The 13580-nt window shown below is 37.0% G+C and overlaps 1 protein-coding gene across 1 annotated transcript in view; it reads right to left on the bottom strand.

Annotated features, from left to right (window-relative positions):
• DNAH6 (dynein axonemal heavy chain 6) overlaps window positions 1-13580 on the bottom strand; it is a 5071261-nt gene that overhangs the window by 4263853 nt on the left and 793828 nt on the right. Inside the window, exon 16 of the mRNA XM_044059309.1 lies at window positions 4302-4553. Within this exon, the coding sequence (XP_043915244.1) occupies window positions 4302-4553 (252 nt within the window). The remainder of the gene's footprint in view (window positions 1-4301; window positions 4554-13580) is intronic.

Here is a 13580-nt window from a genome sequence, read left to right as displayed (position 1 = left end):
GCAAGAATGAAGGCGAGATAGACAACTTAACATTCTCATTTATGACAGTTAGCTTCACATATATCACAATGTTCTATTCGTCAATGCAATGCTGTGTGTTGCTTACTTGTCTTCATTTTAAAATGCTCTTAAGTTGCTTCTTATGATCATAAATAATGTGTTTTCCATTACACACTGCAACAAATTGTGCCTGCAAACAGGTAAAGTAAAACTGAAATATTTTTCTTGTTTATATAGTGATAACTTGTTTACAGTGATTGTACATCTATCCTTGGATGTTAGAGAGACAGAGGCAAATTAGGCACTAAAAACTCAAAAAATTAGACACGCTGCATTAATAGTCTCTTTGTGTTGCAATAGCTATCAACAGACATTTGATATTATAAAAAAAATAAATTCATTAAAATAATAACTGTAGACTGAAAAATCCATGATAGAAGACAATAGAGTTTGATAAATGAGGACATAAATATAGTGACAATGAAATGATTGTCTAATTGAATGCAGCTGATTACTATGGGGCCAGCCATGACGGCTGAAGGTTAATGGTAGCTCAGTGTCTGAATTTAATATCCACTTAGACTGCAGAAATGAAGCACAACAATGAACTGTGGAAAAATGAAAGTTATGTACTCACCATAACAATAGATCTGTGTTATCTGTTTCCACCCTTTCTCAACACATGGGTCTCAGATCCAACCTCAGATCCAGGCTCGGCCATCTTCAAAATTTGGATTCAGTGCTCAAGCTCCTCCCCTACCCACAATCCCTTGTGCAAGAAACAAACTACCTCAGATTGAGTTTGCCCATTATTAAGAAAATGGAATTTTAAAAATATTAAGATATTGGTAGATGAACAGCCTAGGTAACCTTAGCACTACTCGACTAATAAGGAGAATGAAAGAGACAGACATGACTTTCATGAACCAAGGTGAGGTCAGCAGGAATCTCAGGATAGGAATATGATAATGATAAATATGGGTGGGGATGTTGGGGGTAGTTGAGGAAGAACGGAATCGCACAACACAGATCTACTGTTATACTGAGTACATAACTTTTCTATCTGATGTTGTCTTTTCCTTCTGTTCCTCAAAAGAATCCCTAGCTACTTTTTCACTTGGAAAGTCTTATGAAAGGATATTCTAGTGCACATCTGAATTGAAGGAGGCTCTAGATCTGACCTGTGTATCTAATTTATAGTGTCTTTGATCATGTGGATGCAGCACATATGTCATCAATTGGAATGTTATTGAAGAAAGTTGTAGAGAAAGCCACAGATTTGGTGGAATGTCCTTCTGGAGATGAAAGGAGTGGCAGCCATCTTTCTTGATAAATGAAAGAAATGCACTGTGATAACAAGCAGGAAAGGGTGGCTTAGACACTGATTTTCTCATTTGGTCAAAGAAATGGAGACAAATAATTGATCCAGCTCCCTAAAAGGCTTTAACCTGTGTAAATAAATATGCAATTTATGATAGACATCAAGTAAGTGGAAGGCATATTCACCTTTATTCAAAAAATTTGGAAAGAACACTGGAAGACTGATGGGCTAATTTATGGATGATTCAGTGGCCACATTAGGCAAGAAAGATGGCTTAGTTCACAAAGACACTTTGTCCTCATGGGAAATTAGGTACAGAGGTTTTGAAGATAAGGCTTGTAGCTCAGAAACTTTCCTGGCAGAAGTGACAGCCACCAGAAATAAAGTCTTCCATGATAAAAATATTAGAACAAATTTAGCAGCAGTTTCAAACTGGGGCCCAGTCAAGGCCTGCAGCACAATGGTAAAGTTGGAAGGAGGGACTGGTTCTCTGAGGGGGGACACAATAAGGTACCTCAGAGTAAAGCCTTGGATAATCTGAGAGAAGCAGTAGGTGTATGGTTTTCACCCATATGAAAAGAAGATATAGCAGCGAACTGTACCCTTGATTGTGGAATAGCTGGAACTACATGAGAGGAGATGTGCAAGAAAATCCAAAATTGCTGGAAGAGGGGCTGCGATCATTATTCTTTTCAATGGCTTAAATCGAAAACCCTTTCCATTTGTTCTTGTAACCCTTCCTAGCTGAAAGCTTTTGGGAGGAAGACAAAATGTGGACAACTGAAGGAGAAAAACCTGGACTGTTGAGCCATCATTGGAATTAGAGAAACCATGCAGTCAGTTTGAGGAACTAAATGTTCAAGTGAGGCAACCTTGATGGATGAGTTAGAAGATCTAGGTCTGAGCTCAGCACCTAGGGAGAATGGACTAGATAAAGCTAGAGATAGGGAAACCACACTTGTCAAGACCAGTAAAAGGTAATAAGGATTACTATGAACCTCAATTCAGATGCTTTATGTAGAAACTTGAGAATCAGGGGTGTCGGCGGAAAAGCATAGAGGAGACCCATGGGCCAAGGGCACATTAGAATGTCCTTGGGTGACTCCCCCCTCTCAGGGGATTAAAGTGAAGAATGTGGTACATTTGGTTGTTGCTGAGAGAGAGCCAAATTGGTTGAAACAAGGTTGGCCCCATTGGCTGAAAATTTTCTTGGCAACTGAGGGATTAAGGGCCCACTCATGAGGAAGCACAATGGGCCTGCTCAGTTTGTTTGCAAGAATGTAGGCTCTCCCCAGGATATGTATTCCTATCAAAAAGCAGTAAGAGGATATCACCCACTACCATACTCTCATGGCCTCTGCTCACAAGGAGTAAGATCTGTTTAATCCCTGTTTGTTGATGTACCAGACCACTGCCATGTTGTCTGACTGAACAGAGATCAAACCAGAAGGCAGACAGTCATGAAAGGCCTGTAATGTTAGGAGGACTACTCTCATTTGCACTATATTGATGTATAGACTAGCCTCTGATTGGAACCATGTGCCTTGGACTATTCTTCTTAAATAATGCCCCCCACTCCAGTTAGGAAGCATCCATGGTCACTGTGGCTTGAGAGAAGGGAGAATAAAAGGATGTCCCTGAAGAATATGTGGAGATTGTAGCCAGTACCTTATGTGAGGTCTGTAAATGTTCACTAGAATCACTATAAAATACATGGGTTGATTTCTGATTGACCACTGAACTGCCAGAGTTTCACTGAAAAGCCCAGCCAGTGGCATTAAAATGATACAAGCTGCCACAGAGCCTAGCAGACAAAGAATCAGTTTTGTTGCTGTCTTCTGGTGAGATAAAACTACTTTTGCTTGTTGATGAAAGGATGCTATTCTTGACTGAGGGAGTTTTGCAATTTGAAGTCTTGTGTCAAAGAGTGCTCTGATGAATCCTACAGAATGGGCCAGTGGATGCCTGGACTTTTGTAAATTTACTGTAATCCCCAGGATGCACCCCAACTGCTTCCAAAATGCAACAATCAGACAACCATTAAGGAGTGCTGGAAAGGCTTCTCTGAGAAGGGACTTGCTGAAGCCTTGGTTTTGCCCTGTGGGCAGCATTATAAGAGTTTGCCCTGCTGCCTTGGGGAGATCTTTCTCCAGAGCAGTCAGATATAAATACCTGGGATTTATGAAACACATTCTTTTTTCTCCTTTCTGGTTTCTGGAAAAGGTTCTTTGGGAGGCAGAGAATTTGATCCGTGTGGCAGATAGGGATTTGCCATCTTTTTCACTTCTTGAGATAGTTTCTTTGACTTTTGTACCAAACAATATTGATCTATCATATGGGGCGTTGACAAAGGATGTCTTGAAATGCTCCATGAAATCGCATAGCCACATCCAGGCATGTCTCCTTATGGAAATACCTGTGCTGGCTGCTCTAAATGCACTCTCTCTCTCTGGCATTAGAGATAAGACAACTAGAGGCATTAGATACTGACTGTAGGTGAGCCAACTGTAAATCGATGGATTTCCTTGAGACAGAATTGGAAATTTCCTTAGTCAAGTCTCTCTGGAAGTGAGTAAAGTGCACCAAATAAGTGCTCTCACCGAAAAGGTAGATGAAGCATAGACATGCCTCCCAAATCTGTCAAATGCATGTGACTCTAAGCAGCACTCTTCTGCCTAATAAAGAATCCATACTTTCAGTGCTTTTTGAGGTATGTAACTCAATATATTACTAGGAACACATGCAAACATACCCACCAACTCATACACACACACACACACACACACACACACACACACACACACACACACACACACACACACACACACACACACACACACACACACACACACACACACACACACTGCTATCTGCCATTCTAAACTGTGTGGAACAGAGCAAACCAAAATACTGCAGTTTGGGATGTCTGAAATATCTATCCATGGTGCAAATCAAGAAAAAAATAATTTCCAGTACATACCTGAATTTGTTGTTTAACATTCTTCACTTCTTTGTTTAGTCCTGAAATATCTTTGTCCAGACGTTGACAGAATTTATCAACATTAGCATCCCGTTCACCTACAGCTTTATCAATTCCATTACGAACAGCAGTTACTGAAGGCCTGAGAGTAGCAAACACAGCAAAATCTTCAGGAGGTGTAGGGACACTATACTGTTGAATAAGTTGATACATCTGTGCTACAACATTAGCCTGTTCTTCCAGGATTTCAACCTACAAATCAATCATAAATAGTATGAAATATGTGCTAATTGCATAGAGAATGTACAAAAAATCAGGAATTGTTTTTAAATATTCCCAGTACATTTCAGGGACAGTAGTTGGTTGCAACAGACAATCTTTGTGTTAAGTAAGTTTTAAAGAGGTATTGGATCACCTTGTTGCAGACACACACAGATGCATGCATGCATGCACACACACACACACAAGGCAAAACAATCGCATTGTTGTAAATATATGTTTTTCTTCAGTCTGTAATATTCTTTATCATTTCATCTATAGTTACAAACTCTGAAAATAAAAAAAATAAATAATAACAGTTGCCTCTTCTGTGTTTGATACATACTACACTTGTTTACAACATAAGGTTGGATTATTAAATGAGATGAAATGATAAACAGAGATGGTGTGTTGTTACTCAGAAATGTAAAATCCAGGACATTCAAAATTCTCAGATGCAGCAGTGCAAGTGGTTTTGTGTGCTTCTGTGAAGTTAAAGGAGTGACACATGAATACTCGCAAAATATGGTCTACAAACTAAACATGGATGAGCCAGCCAGGGCAAGATGCAGCAAATGCACAGATATTCATAGAAAGTGGATGTGATAAAAAAACAAACAAAAAAAAAAGACTTGTACACCTTGCACTTATGACTAACATTCTTGTGTCTTCAGGACAGAGTTCTAAACAGTTCATACAAAGCAACCCCAAAGTCAGAATCCTGCCTCGCTGAAAAATATAGTTTTGGTAAGCTAGTGAGATACCCAAATAAAGCATACAGCCTTCATGGCATAGTAGTGTCAGTGGCACAACAGGTAACACACCTGCCTTTGGTGCAAAAGGCTGTGGGTTCTTTTCCCACACCAGGTAGATTGATTACTGACACTGCACTGCAGCATAAGCGGGTGCTACACTCCTTTGGATGAGATGTTAAACTGAGGTCCCATCTGCCTGAGTTAGTGCTCGCTCAGGTGGATGTAAAATATCCCAATGCACCTATCAAAGAGAAAAGGGTCTTCTATTTTACAAAAAATACAACATTTTGTAATATTAACAATGATTACAATATTTACCATACATTTGTATTACATCTTCACTTAAAAATGTTCTTCATCACTTGCTATTTATACATTATTATTTGTACCTGACCTCCAGTCCAATTTCCACAACCACAGTCTTATCTTTTTTAATATTTCTGCTAAATCCTATTTAGCATTATACATAATCTCTTTACTTCTTTGATTCCAAATGATCCAAATCACATTAATATTCTATCCATGTAATCAACACATTTTTTACTTTTGTCTTTATAAAAAAACACATTCAGTCATCCATATTCATGTCATGTTCCCTTCAAATCATCAAATTACTTTATATTAATTAATTTTAAACCAGGTTCTACCAAAAATACAGCATTCAATTCAAAAAAGAAAAGACTGAATCACCAGGAGCAATCAATTTACATTTATTTAAACAAAATATACATCCAAGTAAAACACATAAAGCTCTTTCGTCCTGGTCAATGGGACTTCATCAGAATAACTTCAACTTCTGCCACAATTCTATTTATAAGGTAAACCCCTCCCCTCTCACTACATTGAAAGTATTTCCTGTAAGCACATTTCCTGTAGTGAATTGATCCATTTTAATACCTTTTTTTAGGGAAAAAAAAATATTCACTTTTATTCTTCAAACAAAATATTAACTTACAAATAGTTCCATTGGCTTAAAATATCTGACTAAAATATGTTAAACAGAATAAATAAACCATCTTAAACCATTACCTTATCAGACAAAATTTAAATAAACCGTGATAAATTAAACTGAACTATACATATAATATTTTTTCTGTGAAAATATTATGTTAAAAGCTATAAAATTAACTCGGATATCATATTATAATGTTGCTATCCATCTCAGAACACTACTAATAGATTCCATTTCATTTAACCCAAAGGTACCTCTTGCATTAGTTTTAAGCTGACATTTCAGCTCTTTGACTTCTAACCAGTCCTTCCCTGGTCCACCCCTTTCATCCAACTTTACACTGTCCACTATATAAAATTTAAAGGTGTGACCATTATTGTCGTTAATATGTCTGTATAGAGTGTTATGATCATCTTTCTTTTTAATATTGTAAAAATGTTGGTACCTCCTTAGTTGTAATGCTTTTTCTGTTTTGCCTATATAAAAACGGGGCATTCTACACATTGTGCCACATGTACCACTCGTCTATTCAAACAGTGGTATTTCAGTACAATGCATATATCTCCATAGCCCTCAGTGTAAAATGTCTTTCGCTCTAAAATCCTGTGGCACTGACTACAATGTCCACAGGACCTCATACTATATATATATATATATATATATATATATATATATATATATATATATATATATATATATATATATCTCCAGGAGGTTTTTAATACAGACATCTTTTTTTTAGAAACAGTTCTGTGGGTCTATCCTAACTGTTGATGTAAACCACTGTCTGTTGGAAAAATATTACAGTTTTTGGCAATCACTTCCTTAATAGCTTAAAAGTCTTGGTTAAAAGTTAAATATCATAGCTCTATTAATATTAGACTGGTCATCCCGTTGGTTCTTCTTCACGAAAGTAAAATCTTTTTTGCCTAACAAGGATAATAAACCTCTTCCTGTCTTTTAGTTCAAACTTATTGAGCTAACGTCTTAATAAATGCCCTAGGATATCCCCTTCTTTCAAAAATTTTTCTTAACTTATTACATTCTTCATAGAAAACATAATTTTGGGACACCATCCTGACCAAATGGACCATTGTCCCTTAAACAAAGCTCTCTTTTGAAAAAGGGGATGCCAACTAGTAAAGTGTAACAGTGCATTTAAATAGATGGGTTTTCTGAAAGGCGGTAGATTAAAATCTATTCATTAGTTTGGTAATCAATACATCCAAATAATTCATTTTTCCCCTGAAAATGTCATAGTAAATTTAAGAAAGTCTGTAGTGCCATTAATTTATGAAAATAATTCCTTTATCTATTCATTGTATTATTCCAAAAAATATGATCTCATCTAGGAATAAGCCATAGAGAGACCAGCATGAATTGAAGACAGAGTTAAAAACATAATTGTTTCCAGAAAGCTATCACTAAATTAGCAAGAACGTGGGCACAGGCTGCTCTTATAGCTATACCTGTTTCTTGCTGAAAAATCTTCCCCTAAAATAAAATAAAATTATTCTTTGCTGGCTCATTTTTTGTATTTTAGTGTATCATGTTTTCTTGACTGAGCCGGCTTAGTGTCCCTCCGTTTGTTTTTTTGGAATTTACTGATAATATGATCCAGACACACAAAACATTAAGAAATGTCTGAAGTCTGGATGAACAGGGATGTGATGATTAGTATCTTCTAAGTAGTGTTACCAGGAAACTTGATAGAGGAAGAAGAGCTAACAGGTTGTGAAGTAAAATTATTTGGATTTGGGCACTATCGCAAACAGGTTTAGGAAAGAAAGCTCCAGAACTGGTGTCTAAGCATTTTCTTTCTTTTTTTCTTTCTTTGGCACTAAGAACAATCTTGAATAAAAACGTTTCCCACTTGGGAAGGAGGAACTAGTTCTGTCACTCCTTGGGACAAGATTTGATGGAGAATCAGTGGAAACAAAAGAGTCTGATCTAGAGAATGAGGAATGACTCCCTGGAACAGAGGAATTTCCTCCCACTGCTATCTGTAACCTTGATGAATGATCTTCAGAGCCCATTTATCTGAAACAATCTGTTACCAAAGAGAAAAACGGAGACTCAGACGTTCTGGAAGAAATAAGTGGCCAGGGTAGGAGGGGGTCACAATGTTTCTTGAACAGTCATTCAGACTTGTTGGGCTGTCCTTGGTGTTGGTAGGTTCAAGGCTTTTTTTTTAATCCCCTTGCCATTTTTTCTTAAACATCTGTTGTCCTGTATTTTGTTGGGACTGTTTTTTCTGCTTTTTGCCAAGACTAGACAAGGAGTTAGACAATCCCTTAGAAAATTTGGAAAAGGGGGGTGGAAAACTTACAGATTCCCTGGATCAACAAATCCCTTTCATCACACTTTTTCATCAACTCTGTAGCAGAGGAGTCAAAAAATAAATTTCTATACAAATGGGAATTTAATAATTTCATTTTCAATATCATCTGGGAGCTTCTGAGAATGTACCAGTGTTTTCAGTGGGAGTGGCCATAGCCAAGGAAGAATTGTCAAAAGAGTCATTCCCACACTGTAAACAATTAGTAGTAACCTGTGCAATAGAAGAAACTAAACTGTTTAAAGCAGATTGTTCCAAGCAAATAGAAACTGCAGATAAAACATTCCTTATACTTTCACAATTAGTCAGAACAAACTAACATATGAGTCTGACAATTCAAAATTCTGAAAAACAAACTTGCAGTAGTATACCCTTTTCCTCATACCTATCAATAATTTTCGCATCCTTATCAGAAAGAGTAAAACTAGAATTAACTAAATGTCTAGAAGCAGTGGGATCAACTAAAGCTATAGCTGCTGGGTCAGGTTTGGAAATAGTATACAAAAACTTAACACTGAGGAACTTTATACATCCTATCTGCCTTTTTAGGGGCAGCTGGCTCACCATCCGGATTGCAAGCAGTAATATAGCCAATCTTCTAAAGCAGAACAGGAGGAATGGGTGTAGGTTCTGCACATTCCTTCTGTAACAACTCATAGTATTTTTCTGAGGGACAAGGAAACCTCAGTGTTCTCCCACTGAAAACACTGGTACATTCTAGCAATAGTCCCAGAGAAAGAGAAACTCCACAGGAAAAATCTCAAACTGAGCTCTCCTTTGAGTGTGATTCAGAAATCTGAGTGAAAAAACTTGCATCTGTTGCTTTATCTTCCTGTTCAGATTCAGAATCTTGAATCTCTTCAGGAAAAAAGGTATCTCTCCTTATTTTTCCAGAAGTTACTTTACAAGGAGGATCAATAGCCTGAATTAATCCCCGAGCCAGACACAGTAAACTACTCCTAAGGAAATTTGATGAGGAGTAACACATGCTTAGTTTATTTTTAATATTTTTGACAGGAAAAATGGGGCCAACAATGTTACAAATGGCAGCTTCAACAGAGATGGGCACTACATTCTTCATTGTGATCCATCTCACACAACTGATAAGAGTGCCTTTCCCTTGCCCACTGAAGGGACTCAGAAAGCCACAGAGGACGCAGCTAGCCTCAAGCACACCACAGAGATTGGGGTAAAAATGACTTGGCCTGAGGTGCATAAATTGCCACAGCTGTGTTACTCACCTGCATGTGGTGGCACTGTTTGCTTAACTGGAAAAAGGACCAACAGTGGGACCGGCAGTTGCATGGTCAAGCTAAAAATGATTCCTCTTTCCCAGGGAAGACAAGCAGCAAATGCTGGTAAAAACTGTAAGTCTTTAAAAGTCACATTTTTTACAGAAAAATGCATTAAAACACACTTTAAAATACTTTTCCAACTCACAAAACATAAAATAGACACCAATTCTCCACAGGAAAGAAATGGTTTTCAGTTATTTTACACAACTTTTAAACTGACAGGAAAACTGAGCTCTCCCATTTAAAAGTACAATACAGTCTCATGTCAGTCTATTAAAACACAAACTCTTAGCTTTAAAGCAAGTTTCCTGAATAGAAAAGTGATAAAACACAAACAATATTTAGAAAATGGAAAGTTTTTCCCCAAAGGGAACTTATCTGCCCAGCAAAGGAACAGCACCAAGCTGTTATTTTCTTGGCAGGATAGAACCCATAGAGCTATGGCTTCTGCAGTAGTGATTAATACAAAAAATATCTGCGCTGGTATTTGAAACCGCTGGCATTTTAAGATCTGGACACCACTTGATTTCATGAGTGCCTAGTTACAGACTTCGACAGATGATCATTTGATGATTGCTGTATGAATCCTTAATGTAGATGGGCCTCATTCAAGATTAAAATCAGGAGGATTTTATCAGTAACTTGACTTTCTGTAAGAAAGAGAGCTGACCTTATAATAAACCAATTACAAGCCCCAGAGATATCCCAAATAATCTTTTCCTTGTGGAAAGGCATGAAAAGATTCTTGCCTTACATAATTCATTGAATTTTTACCTAAACTCCAAATCATTTGACTGTATGCAATCATCTTGATAAATGCACAGAATGATCTCAATTCCTCATTGTACATAATTAAAATAATTAAGAATGGCACTCAGTAAACTTCATACATAGTATAGGTAAAATATGAAAGACTGTACAAATAATTCTGATAAGTTAAAATAATTAAGAATGGCACTCAGTAAACTTCAAACATAGTATATGTAAAATATAAAGGACTATTCAAATACTTCTGATATTCTAAATATGCCCACTAATGTATTAATGGGCCTTTACTCAGTGTTGTACAACCCATGGAAGATAATTCTCTCATTGTTTCAAAATTATCTCCTAACCTTAAGACGTTTTTTGGAGAAGCCTATTACATTGGACAAAATTAATTCAGTCATCAGCTCACTCAAACTTAACATATCTCTGATACCCTGACTAGTTCTCAACAATCATATACATTTTTTCTATGAAATTATATACTTTTTTTTAAGAATTGCATTTTGTTAGAACACAACAAACACCATCTTGAGACAATAATAAAAAAACACACAATATAAGAGGAAAAAGACAAAGCTACGAAACAAATCTACAATAATCGATGTATGCAATGTAACACTATAAATAATACAACTCTAGTTGTGCACCGACCATGAATACAAAAATAAATAGATAAATAAATAAATGCCCAGAAATTGTTTAGAGCAATAATAATAGGAACTTATTGAAGTACATTTAAGAATACCTGGTTGCTGCAGCAGTGCAAGTCCTTAGTGATATCGTCACTCAAAGTTTTCCAGTATTTGAAAATAACTCTCAAGCCTTTCAAGGGCATATTCTGGGGGTACATACATTAAAACCCAAAACTTGTTGTTCTCTAGTAGCTCAATTATCCAGACATTCATCAAAGATTTAACATCATCTTCTTAGCTGTTGATTTCTTTTTTTATATATATTCTCTCTCTGATTATCATTCAGTCTCTAGCTGTTCCACCAGCTATTGTGCCTGCCCACCCTCAAATCCCCATGATTCTTTTCTGAGTATCCCTGGATATAACCTTTTGCTGGCGGCATCCTAACTCCTCAACATTATCTCATTTGCAGCCTTGGGGAGTGAGGATCTCATATGGGAATTGCAGGCATGCAGCTGAAAGTTATTGTTATTGTGGATTGTCAAGGTTCCTTGATGAGGAAGTGGCTAGTGCAACGATGTTAAGATGTTGGCACTGTTCCAGTAATTCGGAAGATAACCTGCGACATTCTTGGCCACCACAAGAAGTTGCACAGACATTGGATTTTCCAAACCCTCCCTCTGATTAAAAGAGCTTGCCTTCAGCTGCATTATTCTATGCTCTCATGCCAACAATACCAACAGCCAAGTTATAGATCAATCACCTTCATTACTTTGGATATTAACTCATTATATCCAAGTGAGCTTCCAGGTGCATCTGCAGTTAATTCTTACCGATGCCTCTAAGCATCAAATATTGCTTGTTCATATTTGCACCAATAATTCCAAAGCCATGCTATGTACACAATTTTAAAAGATTTCATTTTAAAGCTTACACTTGCAAACTCAACTGCATTAATATTTGACCTCTGTCTAGTGCAGGTAAACAGATATTAACTATTGTTTTTATGATATTTATTTATATAGCTATCATTTTCACATTTTTCTAAATATCTCAACAACCAAGTAACACAGACAGAACTCCTTAGCCTCATATGAAAGCTCTCAGGTAGATGAATAAAATGCTGCTGACAGTATGTATGTAACTTGAGTGGTTGCTGAGATATTATAACAATAACCCACGCCTGGGTGTGCGTAATGCTGGATTTACCCACGGTTAGCATGGTTTGGTCATGAGGGCGAAGCCTGAGTGGCCAAACAAAGCCAACCGTGGGTAAATCCAGCATTACCCACACCCAGAAGTGGGTGATTGCTATTATACAATGACATTATTTAAGAAAATCAATAGTTACTTTTCTTAAATAATGGCATTGTATAATGCCTCCTTGCTGCCCTTCCGCAGCTGTCTGGTATTCTGCGGCAGTTCTGATGTACTGCGCATGCTTATGCCTACGCAGTACATCAGAGCTGTGGGCAAAAGCAATGGAGAAAGCAAGTTCTCCGTTGCTTTTTACTGTTTCGCTATGTTAAATGGGTTTAACATAGCGAGACAGCTTTAAAATAAGCAACCGACATCTCCGTTGCTTATTTTAAAGCTGTCTCGCTATGTTAAACCCATTTAACATAGCGAGATAGGTTTAAAAAAAAAAGCAATGGAGAAAGCAAGATCTCCGTTGCTTTTTACACACTGTCTCGCTATGTTAAAGGAGTTTAACATAGCGAGATAGCTTTAAAAAATCAACAGAGATCTCCGTTGCTTTTTTAAAACCTGTCTCGCTATGTTAAACTCCTTTAACATAGCGAGACAGTGTTTTAAAAAAAGACTTATACTAATGGAAAAAGTCCGGGTGACTGGACCTTTTTCCATTAGTATAAATCGATTTACAATGTCAGCGTGCACGTTTTGGAATATTAATGGGGGGGTCATGGTATAATGTTAAGTTGTTTACAAAATATTAGAAATGTAACAGTTACTGTGTTTACTGTGACTTATAAAATCTGGTTTAAGACCTAGAACCTAAAGAATACCACCATTATAAAAACAGCTTCTGCTGAAGAGGCAAACTTTATACTTATTTCGTAACCCCAATGGTGCCAGAAATATAAACATCTGTTTGAAATGCGTGGACATTATTTAATTCTTTCAAAAGGCTTAGACTCCGCCCATTGGAAGTTACATTGCAAACTTCCTGAGCTCCACTGGAGTGAATGAGTTAAAACACTTGCAGCAGTTTTGGTAACAAAATTAAAGGAATTACCTTTGAGATTTTCATTATTATTAT

The sequence above is a fragment of the Protopterus annectens genome, chromosome 17.part0 (genome assembly GCF_019279795.1).
Source record: "Protopterus annectens isolate FY-2018-M chromosome 17.part0, PAN1.0, whole genome shotgun sequence".
Lineage (NCBI taxonomy): Eukaryota > Metazoa > Chordata > Ceratodontiformes > Protopteridae > Protopterus > Protopterus annectens.
This window is presented reverse-complemented; position numbering and strand designations above follow the sequence as displayed.